The sequence below is a fragment of the Trachurus trachurus genome (assembly GCF_905171665.1).
Source record: "Trachurus trachurus genome assembly, chromosome: 5".
Lineage (NCBI taxonomy): Eukaryota > Metazoa > Chordata > Actinopteri > Carangiformes > Carangidae > Trachurus > Trachurus trachurus.
This window is the reverse complement of record NC_139896.1, coordinates 8,005,587-8,027,526: the sequence shown is the minus strand read 5'-3', so window position 1 is coordinate 8,027,526 and position 21,940 is coordinate 8,005,587. Positions and strand designations below refer to the sequence as shown.

The following is a 21,940-nucleotide window of genomic DNA, read 5'->3' as shown; positions in this document are numbered from 1 at the left end:
TTTTTAGGTGATGAGTCTTATTTAAAGTGGAAAGAGATTAGTTTTGACTAGAAATGAGACATTTTGACAAGAAATAAGACAAATATTCTTGGAAAGAATTTTTTTTTGTTTACACCTGAACAACACCGACCTTCTTCTGTGACGCTGTCCACCACCGAGCCAAAAACCAGGATGTCAGTGCTGCCGTCGGTGCTTCCTCCCAGGCCGCTGTCGCTGCTGAGACCTGCGGGGCCAAGCATCGCCAAGCCACGGACACGTTAATCATTACACAGAACCTACTGCACCCCTCACTCTCACTCACACACACACACACACACACACACACACACACACACACACACACACACACACGCTCTAGAACTTAAATTAGTGAGTGAATTTGTCACAGTGCCTACGTTTAACTGTAAATCTGCAATAATATGTGTTTGATGTCGTGTGTGTTGGTTGTACTTACTGCGAGGACCCGAGCCGGTGTCGAAATAGGAAAACAGTGAGTCCAGCTCATCTGGACAGAATAGGGAGTCTCGACGAAACTTTGCTGCAGCCGCTGCCGAAGGATGAAAGATCACTTATCAATATTACAGTCTAAACGTCTCTGATGCATGGAGACCACCACGATCATTCAGATGGAAATACATTCAGGGCAACAGGACATTTATCTTTCAAAGTGATAAAAGTGTTTCGATCAGGCCTTCTTACATATGTCCCTGGATTCATTTCTATCTACCTAATCAATCCAATATAATATATAATAATAATTCTTCTGAGAGCTGGATATGAAGACCATTATCAAAATAAAGAGAAAGTGGAGAGATGAATGTACTGAAAGACATTATTTTTTTAACAAAGTAAAGATAGATTGGCATTGGATATTTGGAGTAAATCAAAGCTGCGCACTTAGTGTGAAATAAAGCGTGTACGTATTTGGGCCAGAAAATTATGTTTTGTATAATTTGTCTAAAAAGAAAAGATCCCTGTGTGCTCAAATTAGAGCTTGGTCTTCATATGGAGACAGGCAGATATGTAGGCAAAGTGGAAGAGGATAAAATTTGTACTTTGTGTGATCACAAAGATGTGGAGAACAAAATGCTTTTTTTGTTATAGGCTACTGTTCATTCTATGACTCTGTCAGACAAAGACTGTTTAGTACTAAGGTCGACCCAAAAAATGAATTTGTGTGGTTGGACGACGTGGAGAAGCTGAAGCGTCTTTTTCAGTTTGATATATTTGCATTTTCTTTGTATCTCAAGAAAAAGGCCTGGGCAATGAGAAGAAGAGATATATACAGATGAATGTTGTTAGTAGTCTTAAGTTGTTTATGTACTGTATGTGTCGTATGTATGGTTGTGTGGCAGGTAATGCCAAGGAAGGATCGTCTAGTTTTGTGATGTTCTTAGTAAATCCCATATGGAATGGGTTACAATGGTGGCACGACACGAAAATAAAATATTCATTCATTCATTAATATTATGTTGCACCTTGGTTGCAGAGAGATCTTCTCTCATTCACTGAACAGAGAGAGTGTGTGCATCCATCCTGCAGCTCTGGACTTGAAGCACTACAGAGGAAGTGATGACTGATGATATTGTAATTCCCTGCACCTACCTGCTGACAGGTTTGCATGCGAGGCGCTGCCCGGATCGTAGCGGTGGTATTTCCTGCGGGCTTTGTTCGGAGCGCGGACGGAGCTGTTGTGTCGCTGGCACTTCTTCACTGTCCAGGGGCGGGACTTCCTCTCCCCCTCCACCAACGCCTCACTCCCACTCATCTTCTTCAGAAAGCGTTTCTCCACATATTTGGACTTGATCCAGGCTTCCTTCTCCTGCCTGCAGGACGATGATCACAAATGGAGAGCGTTACTTTACATTCAGATAAAAGGAACAGGTGATAGGTATCTAACTCTGGGATGTACTGACCTTGTACTGGAGGGTCCAGGCTTTTTTGCCCCTCGTTCCTCACAGCCTCCTTCATAAATGTGGTTAATCACAGTGTTCCCCAATTCACACATCAGCTGCATGAGACAGAGGAGGGAAACATAAAAACATAAATATAAATCTCAGCTCAGGGAGAAGGTGTGGAGCTAAATCGGGGTCAAATGTTTTGTACTTGAAAAAGTCAAATTTGAAACTGAAATTTCAAGTTTTGATCTTGAATTTTGAAAAATACATCAATGTATTCAAAATAAAAATAAATGTTCAAAAAGTTTTTTTTCAGGTTAAATAGAATTATGATCAACTCTGGTAATTCTGAAAAAACCTTTTGTAAATTTATTTTTATTTTGAATACATTGATGTATTTTTCAAAATTCAAGATCAAAACTTGAAATTTCAGGTTCAAATTTTACTTTTTCCAAGTACAAAACATTTTTTTGACCCCGATTTAGCTCCATAGAGAAGAAGCTGCAGGTGAACGTGTTGCAGAGACGTTACCTTCAGTAACTCCGGCTCCCACGAGTCTAACGTCAGTGAACGCACTTTAGAGCAATGGACGCCTAAACTCCTGCAGGAAAGAAGAAGAAAAAAAAAATATATATATATATAAGTTAAGTGAAATGTGAGATGTTTGCATCTTACAGGATTCAGGACTCTTAGCTTTTTATTACATCAACCTGAGGCGACAGACTCTGATAAGCTCAACACACCACTTTATTGAAACAGTCACACTGTTGATGTTGAATCCAGTTTTTTTAAAGCAATAAAATATGGATTTTGCACACTCATATTTTCATTACATCTGTCTGATATATGATAACAGCTGGATTTCCCCTCTGTGGAGGTAACACAGGCTCTAAAGCATGGAAATGCTTATCACTGTTGTGTGTTGTTTTGAGCTGTTGGATCATTTCTTGGAAATTGTTATCTCACACTGAAGAAACCAAAACATATGATCATACACTTTACCCACTCACCTGAAACTGGAGACTGACACAAACTCGTTTAATAGAGGATTAAAAGCAAAACAACAATGCTCACATGTATAAATATGGACTTTTTCATTGTTACTATTTTTACTGTTAGGATCTCAATCTCCTCTCGTTGATCTTGTGCTCTGTATTTTTTAGTATGCTATTGTCATGATGTAGTGTCATGTACTTGGTTTTATCTTATACTGTTGATAATATGTTCTGTATTTTTAGATTAGCCGCCTATGGACTGGTGTTGAAAATTGGCACATGTGCTAAACACACCCAAGCAAAGCATCTGTTCTGTCCACTGGAACAGTCTCAATGTATTTGTGATGTCCATATCAAATAAATAAACATAACATAACATACATTGTGCATCAGCTCACCTACTGTTGTTCTCTCTCTCTCTGTCTCTTTCTCTCAGTGTGGGTGCAGTTACCTGTGGATCCCTGAGCACTCGATGCACAGCAGCACTCCCAGGTTGATGGAGGCCCAGCACGGAGCCGTCTGGCCGCAGTCGCAGCACAGCTCGTTGCCCGGCAGGCTTTGCACCCTCTGGAGGAGGCTCTCTCCCCCTCCCCTCACCCCTCTGTCGGCCCTCTCTCTGGGCTCGCTGGCCGAGTCGATGCTGCTGGTGGAGGGCGACGCCGTCCGGTCCAAGTGCTGAGAGCAGAGACACGACAGGACGGGTCAGTTGACACGACCAGAGGAAACGGTACATGTGTTATAGAGGACCTCAGTTTGGAAAAAATCTCCATGTAAGTGAATGGGAGTCAACATTTTATTTTATTTTGTGATCCGACTGAAAAGAAAAATATATGACCATAACCTATTTAAAGGGACAGCAACAACATTTTGGCAAATTGGCAAATTGGCCCATTGCCATAATCCCTTTAGTTTTAGGACTAGGTTTGTTACCTTTAATTGTCGGTGCAAGATGTTTTTAGAACGGCGGAGCAGAGCCACGAGCTGCTCAGAGCTACGCTACGGAGTCGGAGGCTCATGGGATTTCTTGGTTTCCCTCATCAAACTCATCAAATACACAATCCAACAACTCCAAAACGCTCTGGTGGACAAGTTGTGACCTGCACATTCACCACGCTATGAGATAATAACAGAACGTTGTTTCAAGACAAATTCATGCAAAACCACTGATGTGCGTTCCTGTCGGGGGTGGTTTTTTGGCAAGCAGTCTCTGCGTTTGCCTCAAAAACAACTCTGGCTCTGTGGTTCCAAAAAATAGCTTGCACTGACAATTAAAGGTAACGAACCTACTCCTAAGGCGATAGGCATTATGGCAATGGACCAATTTGCCAAAATGTTGAACTATACCTTTAAAACATTGCGTTTCATGCCCAAAAAAATCAGCAGTTTGACGTAAAATGGCACTGGAAGAATTTATTTTGTGTGCAGAACGCTCTATGGACGACAGTTACAGGCAGTGGAGCGGTTTGTGACGTCACCTATGCCACCTACACCACCTGTAGTCTTTCTGATTATGATTTTCGTAATTCTATTTTATAATATATAATATTTTACAACAAACTGCTGATTCCTTGGCATGAAACACAATGTTTTAAATAGTAGAGGTCATATATATTTCTCATGGCACAATTCAATCGGATCACAAAATAAAACTTTGAGTCCCATTCACTTACATGGAGATTTTTCCCAAATTGAATTGGTCCCATGGCGAGCGTTACTTCCTGCTTCCACTTAGGCTCTCTATAAATATGTGTAAGTGTTCTTCATACCTCAATATAATAATTGTCGGCGATGTCTTTGTAAGCAGAGGCGATGCTGGCCTGGACCGCCTGAATCCAAGCCTGTCGCAGCTTCTCAGACTCGGCCTGCATCATGCAGCTCCTGCAGGTTCACACAAAGCCCGTTAATGACTCAGTACAATAAAACTGTCTAAGGTGATGTGAGAAAAGTGCAATAAAAACCTGAACACAACTGATTCTTTCAACACACACACAAACACACACACTTACTTGGTGGGTGAAACTACTTCAAAGCAGAACCTCCTCTCATTGTCTTCACATGGTTTGACTGAGCACAGCCTCAGGTCCTCCACCACCACCGTCAGCGAGTCCTGTCATTGGCAGAGAGCAGAGTGTCGGAAGTTACACAAAATGGTTAAATGGTAAAACACGAAGAAAAAGACATTAAATGGAGCAAGTGAAGAGTGAAAAGTTTAGTTTTTTTTATATGATACTTTGGCACAGTTTCACTCTTTCCTCTTTTGTTACAACAACCTGAAGTGACAGACATCAGAGCGTCTGTTTCTCTTCACTCTAGAGACTCGAGAGAAAACTTTCTTGGTATTTTAACTCCCACATGGTGACTTTAAATCCAGTTTCCTGCAAGTTATTGCCTGATTAAAAAAAAAATCTGTTTCATTCATCCATATTTCCATTACATACGGTCTACATACAGCTCTTAACTATGGAAATGCTTTTGTCGAAGAATTTTAATTAGAAAAGATGCTTTGAGCTGGAAAATTTGCTAAAACCTCTCACTCGTTAGTAAAGAAACTGGTTCATTAGATGAAAAGTACACATTGCCTATATATTATATATCAGTTCACTATGCAAGAGTCAATGCATGGCTCTTTTCTTCCACAATGATTAAACAAATCATAAAAAAAATAAGCTCAATAACTCTAAACTGTTCAGGAGTTTAATTCAAGCGATGACACTAATATCTGTTCATAATTAAAATGTCCTAAAAATCAAAGCGTACCTTGAGTTTCTTCTGGTAGACCAGCTGGCTGTTCTGTATAGAAAACCACCTCCTGCAGGGGGGAGGAGAAGTGAAATTAGTTTCTGTAGAAGAGATCAAACATCTGCAAACCGAAATCCACTCTGCTGCTGTGGAAAAACATTGTTCATTCACGACCGTTGCAATAAAGTAAAAGAGCATTAAAGTCTCCTCTAGACGAACAAACCCAACCTCTGTTAGAAATAGCTGTGAACTTTTAATGCAGTTGAGTTCAATTTCACCAGCCATCCTTTCTCAAATGATATATGGTATGTGCTCTGATTCTGATTTGACTGTTTTAGTAGCTATATCACATTTTATTCTGCTCTCCCTCTTTCCTGTCGCTTCTCTTTTACCTGTTCCAGGTCTTGAAGGCGTTGCTGGCTCTCTTGAAGAGGTAACCCTCCATGACCACACCGTTGGGTGCATCCACGTTGAATTCCAGTTTAGGGTCATCGTAGGAAAAGTCCTGTAAGGGGAATGACAAATACACATTGTGCTGTATTATCTCCTTTTCAGAGATCGACTAGACGGCATTTCCATTATCTAGTCAGTTCCTGTTCTGCAAAAATAACACTTGCGTCATCATGGTAAACAACTTCTCACTTCTTTAATCAAGTGGATAAAGATCAGCTCAGGTTAAACTGTGGTAAAAGTCCACCAGAACACAACAGGAGAGAAATGCTGATAGATCTTTATCTTCCCTTCTCTCTCTGTTATGCACACCTTTAAACCTCCTCTATCTGTCATACGTGCTGCATTATCCTCCACAAACATCCGTCGTCTCCTTACACCGCGACCATCTGTTGTTGTTCACCAGTTTGCCTTTAAAGATAAATGTCAAATCTGTGCCTCTCCACCTGAAAGCTGAAACCCTCTCTATTTAGACTTTCTGAAGGAGATGCCACCTGCTCAGTGAGGTGAAAAACAGATTTAAAAAATGAGAGGCCAAGGCTGAGGTTTAGGTTTCACTATTGTCAAGGAGGCCTTAGGTTTGGGGTAAGGTGGTAACAGGCCATATGGCAAGTGGCATATGAACATAAGCAGCAGATGACTGCACACACACACATACACACACGCTCATGTTGCATCGCTGCATCTCCTCTCTTGAAAAGATCATTGAATAATTCTGTATGTTCAATTTTTCAGAAACCTCCTTTGCTTTATTTAACTCTGATCAGATGCCACAATGATCACAAACTGCATTTTCTGACTATTTAAGGTGCTTTCCTGAAATTCAGAAGCAGAAGTGAAGTGAAACTGGGATGCCACCAGTTGCAACGTGATGTTTACAGGTTGATTTTTCCAGCGGACCCAGAAGGATAAACAAGCAGAAAGAAGACAAGAAGACTCCATCTTTTCACTGATTATCAGAACAACATCAACAACAGACACACTGGAGTCTGAGGCCAGTTTCACTTTGTTGTCTCAGACTGTTATGGAGAAACCACAGTGTTGTGGTGGTGTATCTGGCACTGACTCACACTGTCACCATGTAATTCTTTAATTCTAGCAATATCCTCTCTCAAAATATAAAACATATTAAATCTATCCAATGCATTAATTGTCTCCAGGCTAAAACAACAGAAATAACTTTCCTCACCAGTGTAAAGTCCAGTCTGCCAAATATCTTCATCTTCACCACACCGACGTCCAACAGCATTTCCACCGAATCAAACAGGCAACAGAATAATAAATAACTTAAATAATAGGCTAATAATAAATAAACTAATGCATCACAGCGTGTCTAATGTCACGTAGGTTATTAACTTTAAAGCTGCAAAGAGGAGCACGCGCGCATCCCACGCGACTGTCTGCAGATGAGAGACTGTGTGGGCCCACAGCTGCAGGCTCGTGCCATTCGTTCCTTCACTCCTCTCCTCTCCTCTCCTCAACAACCTGCTCATTAGCATACAGCTGTCAGTCCTCGTGGCCCGCTGACCCCGCCGCGGCTGCCGGAGATCAAACATTTCATTTTATAGCAACGAGGAGGAGGAGGAGGAGGATTAGGAGGCCCGCGCGGACCCTTCCTCGGGCCACCCCCGCAGGCAGGCAGCCATTCTCAAAAACACCGCGAGTTTCATCCACACACACACACACTTTTGGAGGAGTCAGCTTTCCATCTGTCTGCGGCTCTCAACACTGTTCCTGCTTAATCAAGCTGACATTATGGCTCCAAACACCCGCCCCCCGCCCCGCTCTTCCCACCTTAAATCAGCCAGGACGGTGGAAGAATGCAGCGCATCCAAAAGAGGCTCAACAACTGGTTTTTAACCATTATATGAATTCTGCTGCAGAAATGTATCTTAGGTTTGTATCCTAGATTTATAAATAGGCCTGTGGCAAATACATGTGAGGATTTATCAGAGATTTTAATTTTTTTTGAGGTGCTGGTGAAACAGAATAGGAAATAGTTCAGTTTGTCTAGCTAGTGCGGACTAGTGAGACTTGTTGCGTACGAACTGATGAAGCCCCTTGGATAAGAGGCGAAACGTCTTCCCAGACAAATACAAGTCCAGTTGCCTACGATTCAATTTGCCCAGAAAAGAACGATGACCTGGATGAATGAGAACATCCATAGAGAGTTCAGTGAAATCCCATAAGCTCAGTTAAAGTGATGAAACGCAGTCTGTCTGTATTGTAATGTGGGTTGTAGCCTACATGAGTTTGCTTTAAAACACGTCTCTCACATTTCTAACACTATAATTTCCCTCGTTTCTCCTCAGTTTACCTCTCTTTGACTTAAAAAAAAGTAACAATAGAGGGGGACAGAGCCGGGGCGACAATCCCCCCGGGAGCCACAATGAAGTCCTGCACACATAAAACACTGCTGTGCAAGAATGGAGAGAGGAGACAAGGGGGAGTGTGTGATCTGTGGTGTGTGACTGGGCAACATAAAGACAAGGAGGAAGGTGGGGGATCATGAGATTTACCAAAATAACAGTGAAAGTCAGGGTGTGGTGAGGGTGTGTGTGTGTGTGAAAGTGCAATAATGTAGATCAGAGGAGTTACAACTTTAGAAAAACAAGTAAAAAACAGACAAACTCAACCGTCATCCACCATTTGATCGACTGACGAAGCTTTAAAAAGGTTATAGTTTTGGTTTCAGGTCAAGCCACATGTTCACAACTTTTCCCTCCTAACTTGTCCAAATTGACATCAAATGCATCGTGCAACTTCTCTACTTCTGACTAATTCATCATGAAGTCGTCTTTATTCTCCTCTGAATATGATTCCTGCAGTTACTTAATGGCCTATTAATAAATAATGTATGTTATCTATAATTCACTAACTCTGCTTCCTTTCCTTGCACCGCTGCATTTGAATATGGAGGCAGTCTGAGAGGAGAGAGAAGTTGACGTTCAGATGAAATGACTCATGGTGGCGTTTTCCCATGAACTTCTTGACTGTGTCTTTTTCTGTCTTAAAACAAACAGGCAGACACACAACAATATCACTGTATCTGACCTGAAATATGTATAGCTTTCCTTAGCTCTGATAATTGTCTAATCGCCTCATCACTGACTCAGCTTTTGTTCACAGGTGCAGTGTTTAGTCTGCGGGAAACACAGGAATCTCTATATCTGTGGTTACAAATAGCACTGTTTATTTATCACAATTATGTGAGAAGCATTATCTGATCAGAAAATATCAGACGAAGGTTTCACTCATTAGGGAAAACCCACAATCACATGCAGAAAGAAACTTTTATCTTTCCTCTGAATCAGGGACATTTATTTTATTCTCTATTGACATTTCAGACTCGATGGCAGAGACGCCCTCTTTTCCTCTTTACACTTTTGTTCTCTGTATTAATCCCTTTAACTCCTATTTATCCATCCTCCACTCTTTGTCTTCCTGCTCTGTCACTTCACATTCAACCCCCCCCCCCCCCCCCCCCCCCCCCCCCCCTGCTGCGCTCTGTTATGCCGTCTGTTGACTGAGTGAGTTGGCAGTGACCGGCGGAGAGGGAGAGGAGTCGAGTCGAGATCTGGCATCTTGAACACAGTCAGATCTCTCCAGTCTCTCTGGTGAGATATTGACCTTTTACCAGAGCTGACATTCACTCCTGGATCATTCTTCTATTGTACTGCGCTCTCATAGCTGTACCACACACAGAGCTGTGTCAGCAATAGATGGAGAGGCAGGATAGTGAAATGCATGATGCAAAATAGACAAAATGCAATAATATTTCTGTGTGTGTGATCAGATGATTGGCTGGCAAGGGGGGCCTCTCTCATATGGCATATGAGAGAATATAGAAGGGTTTTAAAATGCTAGATAGAAAGAAGAACAATGAAAAAGAAAAGATAGATAGATGAGTGGTGTCCATTGCTATTTTGCTTGTTTGTTTTCTTGTTATTATGTGTCATCATCTTTAATTTTTTGAAATAGAGTATAATATTGGTGTTGATAGTAAGCCAATGCAATTATAACAATAGAGAGGGGCAGGTACTATACGTTTTTCTTCATCCTGCCCCTTTTCATCTATGGTGACTATGTGTACATTATGTAAATATGTGCAACCATGTGTAGTATGTATAGTATACCATGAATGGAATAAATCAAAATGAAATGAAAGGATAGTGTAGTATTCAAAAGTATAAGACACAATTTAAGAAAATATTATAATGGGAGAATAATGGGAAATAATGCCTGAACATAAAAGAAGACGTTACAGTTTCTATTCTTATGCTGCTTCTTTGACAATTTTATCTTCTCGCTGACATGTTGACAAATCCTCGGGGTTAAATTTTCAGATGAAACAAAGTAGAGCAGCACAAAATAGCAGAGAGAAAGAGAAAGACAGAGGCAGAGGAGAGAAAGTGCGCATGTGCACATACGAGGCATGGAGGAAACAGAAAAAGAGAGATCAAAGTCGACTTCAAACAAGAGACAGGAATAAGCTCCCAGGGTTTGTCCAGCGAAAGAAGATTAGATGAGAATAACAGGTAGGGTGGAGAAGTGTGTCACACACACACACACACACACACTGAGGGAAAAATCCTGGACTAAACAGACATAAAGCTGTGACACAGACACATACACACACACACACACAAGCGCCAGTGAAGCAAAAGAGCTAAGAGATAAAGTTACACAACAGACAAAAGTATCTAAATAAAAGCAAAGGTCGCACTATCTCACACATACAAGTATGAACAAGGGTCCTGCAGACACACAAACACACAAAGGAGTTAACTGGAAATCAAGTCACCACACAACAAGCTGAATTCATTTTGCCCGGTGGCAATGATACTTCCACAAAACACTCACACTTGCATATTCTCGTGTTAAATAACGGCATAAACAGAAACACACTCTGTCGGCCTATTGATCGCTGCCACAGGAGGCGGCTGCCATGTGACGGCCATAAAACCGCTCCATACATCAATCACTCAGACGAACAGACCGAGAGCCAGGCTGCAGGCATCTGCTGGTCCTTGTTTTTAGGAGAAACCACCGTGTGAGGCAGGAGTCTGATGTAAAGAGTGTGAGTGTTCAGACCAAGAAGTGTTGGTGCAGATAGATAGATAGATAGATAGATAGATAGATAGATAGATAGATAGATAGATAGATAGATAGATAGATAGATAGATAGATAGATAGATAGATCTAGATAGATAGATAGATAGATAGATAGATAGATAGATAGATAGATAGATAGATAGATAGATATAACTTTATTCATCCCGAAGGAAATTCTTCTGCCAGAATGCTCCAAAGGGAAATGTGCAAGGAAGATAAATAGGATACAAAGAGGAAGTATATGCTAAAAATATATCCTACAATGTCTCAAACAATAGAATATACGCTACAAGTGCAAAGGGAGCAACCTAGACATAGGTTAAATACTGTGCTACATAATTTGAGTGCAATATTAATGCAAAAGGGGCAAAACATAATTTTAAAAATGTAAAAATGAGGTGTGTTGTTGATGTAAAGCTGGAAATGTGACTGTAAAGCTACAACATGCAAAAACTGTAAGGGAAAAATGATTTAAAACAGGTTAAATATGTGAATATTTGTGATTTTTGGGGGGTTGTGCAGTTGGAAAAAGCTTCTGCATTGACAGACCTTGTGCAAGAGGTTAAACAACAACAACCTCCATTAGTGGCCTCAAATAAACTCTGATAACCTTTAATAACTCTAATATCATGACCTTAGCACAGTTGACTTTGAACCAGGAGGATACGTGGATAGGTTTTAATGGGGCATTTAGAAGGAAAATAATAATAAACTCACCTGCATCAGAGTCTGGAGGTAAAGGAACGTGGTCAGACAGCGGCACAGAGAAAAGAAGAAGAAAGAGAAATGCATTAATAAAAGAACATCACTGCATAAATTTCACTACATTAATCCATTGTAAATATGTGTTCATGAGAGACGTCGTGTCCTAATTGATGCACATTTTCCACAGGGTTTTTCCACAAGGGTACTTGGATATTTTTTTAGCTTGCTACTTAAGAAGTGCTGCAGGAAACAGTTGTATTTTTTTTTCATCTCATTAGGAGAAGGAGGAAGGGTTGCTGAAAGGCCATTTAGGTCGGGCACAAAGCTGCGCGATGAGCCTGGCAGGATGCCTCCGCTTGGCAACTAAATCAATCAGAGGGGATGAACCAAATCAGGCAGAAAAGCAGCCATGTTGTTGGCATCTCTTCAGGTAACAGATGGATGATTTTGGTGCATCTGTGCAACAAAAGGTTTGAAAGACTTTGTTTTTATTTGGCCGAGGGACCTCACAAATAAGTCGTCCAAGCTGCTACTTTCAACACTTAAACGTGACGCAAAAGAAAATACACTTAAAGCAGAAGTAAGTGATATATTTGTGTTAATATAAGTCTTAAATAGTTATATCTTCCGACAGCAATCACTTACATAGAGTGTTTGGACCGAAACACGGGTCTGTCAGTCCCTCTGCTCTGCTCTGAGCCGAGGAGAAAACATTTATCGTATCCTAGTGGGTTGCCTGGAACGCTACAAAGTCGTAAGTTGTGACTTGAAGCTGTAATTTACGGTTTCAAAAGCCTACCTGGAACGCAGCATTAGCCAAAACGACCGGATCGCTTACTTCTGCTTTAAATACTTGTCCTTAGTTTTGAGGCTTCTTTTTTTGCGCTTCACTGAATTAAAAAACAAAACAAACAAAAAAAAACAGTCGCGAGTCACGAAACGGGTGATGTAAAAATAATTCGACATTCCAATGAAAAAATGTTTTTCAACAGGCATATTTGATAAGGTCAGTTTTTGTTTGAGATGTGTCTTAAATTCCAGAGAAGCAGAGCAACACCCTCTCTTTAATCCCAGTGTTTTTTTTTTTTGACACGCTCAGTTTCTAGGGAATTAAGTCGTCATGCTACGTGAGGCTGAAAAATGTTGATAAGTCACAAGGAAAATCAGGTTACTCCTGCTTTGACATATCAAATTTGTCTCTTGATAAGAGAAAATGAAATGAAAAATTAGAAAATACTTGTCATGAAAATTAAAAATAAGAATCTTCATCTGTTGTAAAGAAATTTCCTCTATTACCACTGATTAAAGTGTATATGTGTAACCACTAACTTACATTGACCTAAATAAAAATATATGTGAAGCTGAAAAAACTTTCTTGTCTAAAGGTTTCACTAATGAATGATGACTTGTTTTAGTTTGTAAATGTTTTGTAATATCAAATAATGCAAAATCTTCATATCACTGTATATCTTATCTATCTCTGCATTTCGTCCTCTACAGTACGCTTCTTGACTTTCATATCGGCGGAAGAGTTTTGATCTAGTTTGTGTAGAAAGATGAAAAGCTCTGCTCCGCTGCATCCAGATGACATGAGAGGAAAAGAAGAAGCTGTGCTAGGTTTTTTTTTCTTTTTTTTTTTATCCTGGAGAGAAGAAGATAAGAGGAAGATGAAGAAGAGCTGCTGTGTTGTGGCCTCACTCTCTGCTGGATGATCGCGTGTTTGTGCTCCAACTCCCGCTTCTCCACGGCCGAGTCGATGACCAGCTGATCCAGCTGCACACAAACAGAGGACGGTCGGGTCAGTGAGACATCTTATTACAGTACATACATAAGTGAGACTGTTTATCTTATTTTATATGTACATGTGTTTTATATGTATATTTTATTGCAATTCTATTTGTGCTTGTAAAGCTGAAACTGTAAAATTTAAATAATATATTGTTAAAACCCACATCAGATTGAGTTACAGCCAAAGGGAAGCTGAGCACTGGTTTTGGCAGGTGTTTTCTGAACACAAGTTGGCTGTTTTTTCTATAGAATTTATTTTATAATTTATTTGACTGTATTTTTCTTAAATTGCATTCTGTATTTTGAATTATCTTTGTATTTACTATGCTTTATCTGTCTGTACCTCAACCAGTGGAGCACTTTGTGATTCCTCTCTGTGAGACATGCTTAATGAAATACAATTGACCTACTTCCTTATTCATATAAAAAGTAGTTATGTGTGTCTGTGTGTGACTATGTGTGTGCACGTGTATTGTGTTTCCTTTACCAAGCATAGACAGCGCTCGGTGGGTGTTTTTTTTCTTGTCTCACCTGCGCGGCCAGTTTTTTCATATAGGGATCAATCTCATCCAAGATGTTGAAGCCTTGTTGGAACAGAGTATACTGAGCTCGCATGAAGGACAACATCTGCAGCACACACACAAGAAGAAAGTTATACAGCTGTGTTCATACATATCCTCTCCAAACACACACACACACACACAGAACAGATTATACATAACATTAACAATGTAAACTTGATATAAAAGAGAGAAATCTGGGTTACTCACTGCATCCAGGATTTCAAACTTCTTCTTGGCCTGAAGAACATTAATCTACCAAATAAAAAGAGAGGAAGAGAAAAAAGTGGATTGTTTAAAACATGTGTATTTCAGATTAATCATAGGGTTGTGTAGCATTTAGTTATTTCTAAATGCCACAATCTCAGTTCTTAGGATCAGAAAGAGCAGCAGCTGTTGAGTGTCAGCGCCCCCTACTGGACAACACCTGTAATACAGGTGTGTTATGTGTCAGTGTGTGTGTGTGTGTGTGTGTGTTTTCACCTGTAGCACGTAGTCGAGTGCCAGGTGCCTGAAGGCTTTGCGGCTGAGGATGAGAGCCTGTGTGGCCTCCTCTGCCTCGTGGACCTTGTTCCTGGGAGCCTGGGCGTTCTTCACCTGAGCCATCTCCATGTCCTCACGCACCCGGTCAAACTGCTTCTTAGTGTCCTTGAATTTACGCACATCCCTGCAAGAAGAGCGACGAGGACAAAAGAGACAGTCGTTGCATATTAATTAAAACACAACAAAATGTATGTATTTGTTCAACTGATGATATGCACAGAGTTCAACAGCTTTTACACAGCTGCAGAGAAGAAATTGTTTTATTCCTCTGGAGTTTTTCCTCAGTCGATGTGAGGGTCTAAGCCGCAGAAGATGTTGTTATGATGCCATGTGAAGCCCTTTTAGACAAACTGTTTGTAAAAACGGGCTATACAAATAAAATTGCCTTGCCTTGACTCTCTATGCTTAAAATCGGGACATTGCATGAGCCACAATATTAATACATTGACAAATCAGGAGACTGAAAACAGCATTCATAACTTTTCTAGAGGTGGACAACACCTGAGGTGAACATTTACCGGTACATTTTAGAAATTAGGACTGGACATGATGGTTTAATATTCTGCTGCTATATGTTAATGGATTTAGCCTAGTTTCATTATGAACCCTAAAAAGTTGATAAAATGTTAACTTTTTTTTTTTTTTTTTTTTTTGCAGCATGAGGAAGCTTGTTAATGGACAACCATCAGCTGTAATGAGGTACATGTACTCACTCTTTAATGAAGGTGTGAAGCTGCTGCTTGATCGACCTCTGAGCCTGGTCAAACAGAATCTGTGGGCAGACAAGGCGAGAGAGTTGAAAACATGATTATTATTATTGAGAACAGTGCACAGTAGTTGAGGAGGGGAAAAAAGAAATCCTATGACCTGTAGTTCCAACATCTCACCACGAGGTGGCAATATGAACCCTTCCCTGTGATTAGTGTACCAGATCAGGCCGGAGGCAGAGGAGGGAAGATGGAAGAGAGATGAGGACAAACACACATGTGCACACACACACACACACTCATCTGCTGCCTCCAGGATCCAACATTTCTCCTCCTGTTTACTGTGGGATTCCCACTCTTCATCCTCTTTTCTCACACTCCTCCTTTTCCTTTTCCTCCTTCACCTTTATTTAATTTTTTTGTGTAGAGACTAATCACAGCAGCTCCTCAACATCTACACATGGATTTTCTTTCATTTGTATATTTCTGCAGAGATGGCTGATGGTGAACAGACCTTCTATCTGCATGAAGCAGGGGCAGCGAGGAGGATAACTCAGTTAATGCTTCAGCAGACGCCCATGCACACACACACGCACACACACACACAGACACACACACGTGCGCCCGCCTTTTGGATTAGATTGTGATTGTCTCAAAAGCGTACACACACTCAAACAATGTATACAACAATCATATACGCTGCCTGTGGATTAAACTTTCTATAGAAATCCCCAGTTAATAAACATACACATTCGGATTACAGGCTTAGTCCATGTATGCATGAGTGTGTGTGTGCAAGCCTCCATCCATATGAAGCTCCTGCAGAGCCCCATGATGCTACAGACGTCTTCACAGGTGCAGTCAGTCTGTAGTCATATAAAACATCTCGTCTGCTCCAGACAACTGACTGTACAGCTTTACAATGTCTTTTTAATTGGCGGTGATTAAATGGTCAATTAGGCATCAAGAAGACACTTTATATCTTTGCACCTGCAGCAAATCATGTTCACTGTGGTGCAATGTAAGAAGACTGTGTAACAAGAATACATGAAGCTCTGTCTACTATCTCTCTCAATGATAACGCTTCATTGTGCAACCTATATATTAAAAATGGCAAATTTCCCTATAAGAGAAATATAATAAACGAAAGATGAAGTCTTTAAAGAAGCTTCCCCTGCTTTTAAACTCAACACATCCACTCAAATGACTAAAAAAATAATGATGAAATCACAGACCAATAAAAGAAAATGTTTCTCTTTTCACTATTAGTAAGAACTATAAACATGTCTGACCACCCATGACATTTTCTTTTATATTTAAGTTCATTCCAGGAACGAACTTTGCCAAACTCTTTTGAGTCATGGGGCAAAGTGAAGGTTTGGTACTTTCCAGGCTGGTGTAATCTATCTGACACTTCTTTTTTTTACGAAAACACGACTAATCCCATAAAAAAAACAAAACCAAAACCACTTCCATCAGATTGACATTACATCCACATGTGCATTAATCCAAACCTGCTCTGGATTACGGTGGCCTGGGTGTGACCCACCACCACCACGACCAAGTTTTTCCCCGGCACGCACAGCTTCGTTCTAACATCCTTTAGCTATGTTTGTTGCCACGTTAAAGTCTTTTGCATCTTTCAGTCGTCTGGATAAGAAGTAAATAGAAGAAGCTAAAGCTGCATGTTGTTGATTTTACTCTACACAAAGAAGCTACACAGTCTCAAAGAATCTCCTCAAATCCACGTCGATATAATTCTGTTCATCTCGATGGCAGGATTAGGTCCATGTCTGAGAGTAAACACATAATGCCCCGATCGTACTGGGTGGCTCTTCTTCTTTTCGTCCTATTTGAATGGCGTCTTTCTTTTGTATCTTACAGGAGCTGGGAAGGTGCAGAAACAGGCGTGAGATGGGTGGGTGGGTGGTCGAACAAAGGCAGATTTCCTTTCACTATGTCTTTCCCTCCCTCCCTCCCTCCCTCCATTCACACTGTCTGCCAGACAAGCTATTAGTGTAATTCCTGGGTGTTAGAGTGGAGGAGTTGGACGCCTGTGGTGAAGGGTAAGTGAAGGGGAGGGAAGAGGCATGAAGGATATAGAGGCAAAGGGCAGAGGAGGAGAAACAGGTGGTGAAAACTAAAAACAAAACAAAAAAAACACAACAACATAAAATTGCAAAACATGACCGACAGACTAGTCGTATCAACTGAACTATGTGAAATTTGTTTTGTTAACGTCATCATCGCACAGACAAACAAACGTGTCGGCACATGTGGTAGTGGAGAGATGGAGGAAGACGACTGGGTGCCATTAGAGGAAAAAAAAAAAGAAAGGAGGAGAAAATTGTATTGGATTGATGCAGCTGATGGATCTGATCTAGTGCACACACAGTGCTTTGATTTGATTTATTCAGCTCAGGGTTAAACAGGCTTGACCCTGGTGGAGTGAAGCAGAGCAGAGTCAGGGAAGAAAGACATGGGAACAGAACAAGACAGATTAAAGAGGAAGAATGGAGGAACAAGGAGGAAAAACATTTTTCTTTTACTGTAGCCAGTGTTCAGCTCTGTTCATCCATCTGCCAGGTTTTTACTGTATTTCAACTCTTTTTACAAAAATCTAATCGATGCTCAAACGTGACTCATGGGACAGGAAGCTTCTGTCCCAAGACTGTGCAGCACTTAATCGATTGTGAGTGATGCAGTTTGTTAAGGTGGTGAACTGGAACTACACTGAAACAGTGCAGAGACTCTGAGGAGGTCGGAGTGTATAAGACAGCAGAGGAAGACGGACAGACAGACTTTGTTAGGTCATATTTGCATCGTAGCTCTCTGGATTAAAATGTCATTCAGTCCACCTCTTTGTTTTAGACTCATGACCTAACTACTATTAAATGGATTACAGCCACAACCGAGGATTATGTTCAGTAACTTTTTATCTGCTGATCAGTTTCTCGATTAATCGTTCTCCCTATAAGATGCCAGTCAAATATCCAGTTTTTTTTTCATAAACCCAAATATAATCTCTTTAAAACATATAAAACAGAGAAAGTCTTAATATTTAATTACTTGATCAGATTTTATATTGTGAAGGTCTGTGGAAGGAGGTAAACAAGGATGAATACTGAAATGTTCAACATCTGTTCAGATGCTGCTCAGAGCTACGCTACGGAGGCTCATGGGATTTCTTGGTTTCCCTCGTCGAACTCATCAAATACACAATCCAACAACTCCAAAACGCTCTGGTGGACAAGTTGTGACCTGCACATTCACCACGCTATGAGATAATAACAGAACGTTACCAGACAGAGTTATTTTCGAGGCAAATGCAGAGACTGCTTGCCGAAAAACTGCCCCTGATGGGAACGCGCATCAGCGGTTTTGCATGAATTTACCTCTAAAACAACTCTGTCTCGTAACGTTCTGTTATTATCTCATAGCGTGGTGAATGTGCAGGTCACAGCTTGTCCACCAGAGCGTTTTGGAGTTGTTGGATTGTTTATTTGATGAGTTTGATGAGGGAAACCAAGAAATCCCATGAGCCTCCGTAGCGTAGCTCTGAGCAGCTCGTGGCTCTGCTCCGCTGTTCTGAAAATAGCTTGCAACGAACCTACTGCTAAAACTATAGGGATTATGGCAATGGGCCAGTTTGCCAAAATGTTAAACTATCCCTTTAAAGTTGTATTTGTATACCTTACCTAATTCTGTATCAGCTCCTCTCTCTCTCTCCCTCTTTGCCTTCTTTTTTTAACCTTTACTATTGACGACTGTCATAACATCATATTTCTCTTTAAATGTTGATTTGCCTTCAAGCTTTTCAAACTTGTCATCAGCGTCTCAGCGGATTCACAGAGCGGGAAATTTCTTAATCACACTTAGTCATGGGGAAAAATCACTCCGGAGTCATGTGAGTAAAGTGTGTGTGTGTGCTGTATTTGTGCATATGTGTGTGTGTGTGTGTGTGTGTGTGTGTGTGTGTGTGTGTGTGTGTGTGTGTGTGCAAGTTATGTGTGTGCATTATAGCTGTCGGACACATCTGGTGAAGCATGTGGTTTGAATCAGACACACACATATGAACTGGCCGGCGTGGACAGATTCACTGTCACAGAGCGAGGGCACAGTTAAAATCTGTGTGTGAGTTTTACATTTCTGTGTGTGTGTGTGTGTGTGTATGTGTGTGTGTATGTGTGTATGTGTGTATGTGTGTATGTGTGTATGTGTGTGTGAGTGAATGTGTTGTAACACTGGACCCAGGGGGGAGACTGCATGTCTTATATTAACATGCCAAGGGGACCAGGGCGTGTCTTAACACCGCTCTACCTCGACCTCCAGCCTGTGGCTAGAACTAGTGTTTGTGTGTATATGTGTGTGTGTGTGCGGTGTGTGTGTGTGTGTGTGTGTGTGTAAAACTGTCTTACCATGTGGTAGTTGACGATCTCCTGGAGGCTTTCTCCACACTTTTCAAGGCATTCCTGCATATTGACAACACACACACACTGTATAAACACACTGATCTCCATTTCTCTTCTTACATACAGGACTGTTTAAAACACTCTTATTGTGGGTGTGTACTGTATTCAATACAGTTAAGCAGAGAAACCAGTTTACAGACCCTATAGTTACTCTATATAATGTGACTATGACACCATAATGTCTCCACTGCTGCACCCAGGAGCTACGAGAAGAGCGACAATTGCATCGACAGGAAATCTCATCCGAATGTTTTCCTTAAAGAAAACCACGAGGCAGGTTTCAGATCTCTCTGCTTCCTCCCGTGTAAACTATCAGCGTAAACATCTCCTGCCTGCATGTGGTCACTCACATCCCTCATGTTTGAAACAGCTGGATGACTCGTCGTCGGGCTCTCTGTCTGGACAAACCCCTCCTGTTACCCCCTGGACATTTTTGTCCACCTCTCACACTTTCCCAACTCCCCACGGTCAAATGAAAGGTCACTGGGGCCTGATTTTTGGCAAGGAGGTGTATCTCTGGGTGAACTCTGGATGTGCCGAATTTCAGAATGAAAGTCAATTTTTTGGACCCGTAATGCATTTTAACCACACCCATGACCCTTCAAGTGGACAAAAATGTCCACCTCCGCCTGTTATATGGGTTTTTAAATGTATTTTAAAGTAACATTTTTAACTAACAGATATCACCATGAAACTTCCCAAGTTTATTACTCACATTAAGACAAATATTTTTTGTATTACAAGTTGTCGTCAAATTTTATGTTTAAATATGTAAATGAGGTGATATCTAATGAAATATGCGCTAATTTCCAGAACCGAAATCTGAACAATAGATAAAGCCCTTTTCAAAATGTCTTGTTTTATTTTGTTGACATATTAGAGTCAAAACCAGGCTGAAACTTGTGCACACCGGCACGGACGGACAGGTGCGTAGGAGAAGACCTGGTGGTCGAGTAACTTTTGACTCTAATATATATGAGAAAAAACTCTCGCACACTGTCATCACTTGCAGAGGTTTTATTGAGCAACGTTTCGACGAAGGTCTCAGGACCGAAACGTTGCTCAATAAAACCTCTGCAAATGATGACAGTGAGCAGGAGTTTTTTCTCACAACATATTAGAGTCAAAAGTTTTCACAGAGGGGATTTTGGATATCTCCTTTTATCACTCTGTAAATGAGACCAGTCCTAAACCCTGTAAAGCCCCATAGAAATGTTGTGTTTTTGCAGCAAAAACAACTGGCCCTATATGTATCACAAATATTTTGGGAGTAACTGATGTCAAAATTTTGTCCAGGGTTCATGGATGTGGTACAAATTGAAGGATCATCCGAGGGTTACCGTTTTTACTGTTATTATTATTATTCATGTTGGGGAATCACTGGAATGTGCAACCAGAGATACAGTAGAAGATGAGCGGCCATTTGTTGACAAGTTGACCCTGAAACATCAACGGATGCTTCAGATTCAGGCCCAGTTGTGAAGTCTTGTCACTTCCACTCACCGATATCATCTCCTCCTTCTTGCACTGCTGGGACAGGTCCTTGATGCCGTTAACGAAGAGCTTGTTGGCGCTGACGTAGGCCCGGCCGGCCTCGATCATCCCGCTGCACAGCTTCACCAGCTGCAGAGAGAGAAAGAGAGAGAGAGAAACACAGTTTAACTCGTCATCAGCACTTTAAAGCCCCAACAGGACCGGCTATTTAGAGACTCACATGCTTCACACAACATGATGCAGCGGTATTAATAGTCGTGGCAATGGCGTAAATCAAACAAAGCCTAAGAAGAATTGTTAGTCACATGCAAAAAATCATCTGAGAGGAGGCACAAATTTAGAATAATCTTGATTTCTGTATCCAGGCCAGTGCAGGCTTGATTGAAGCTGCTGTGTCTTGTTGTCCACATTTAGGCATTTAAGCCCTTTGTAGCATCACTGGCAGGTATCAGACTGGTATCAAACTGATCACAC

General features: G+C 41.0%; 1 protein-coding gene across 1 annotated transcript in view; it reads right to left on the bottom strand.

The window, feature by feature from the left end:
• Positions 1-21,940, bottom strand: part of acap3b (ArfGAP with coiled-coil, ankyrin repeat and PH domains 3b) — a 68,985-nt gene that overhangs the window by 9,339 nt on the left and 37,706 nt on the right. Inside the window, exons 3-20 of the mRNA XM_083971064.1 lie at positions 21,476-21,595; positions 19,919-19,972; positions 15,507-15,565; positions 14,734-14,917; positions 14,461-14,505; positions 14,222-14,317; positions 13,601-13,675; positions 11,915-11,926; positions 6,025-6,137; positions 5,651-5,702; positions 4,900-5,000; positions 4,660-4,771; positions 3,345-3,568; positions 2,430-2,499; positions 1,913-2,011; positions 1,606-1,822; positions 455-547; positions 131-232 (exon numbers count right to left, since the gene is read on the bottom strand). Of these exons, the coding sequence (XP_083827190.1) occupies positions 131-232; positions 455-547; positions 1,606-1,822; positions 1,913-2,011; positions 2,430-2,499; positions 3,345-3,568; positions 4,660-4,771; positions 4,900-5,000; positions 5,651-5,702; positions 6,025-6,137; positions 11,915-11,926; positions 13,601-13,675; positions 14,222-14,317; positions 14,461-14,505; positions 14,734-14,917; positions 15,507-15,565; positions 19,919-19,972; positions 21,476-21,595 (1,828 nt within the window). The remainder of the gene's footprint in view (positions 1-130; positions 233-454; positions 548-1,605; positions 1,823-1,912; positions 2,012-2,429; positions 2,500-3,344; positions 3,569-4,659; positions 4,772-4,899; positions 5,001-5,650; positions 5,703-6,024; positions 6,138-11,914; positions 11,927-13,600; positions 13,676-14,221; positions 14,318-14,460; positions 14,506-14,733; positions 14,918-15,506; positions 15,566-19,918; positions 19,973-21,475; positions 21,596-21,940) is intronic.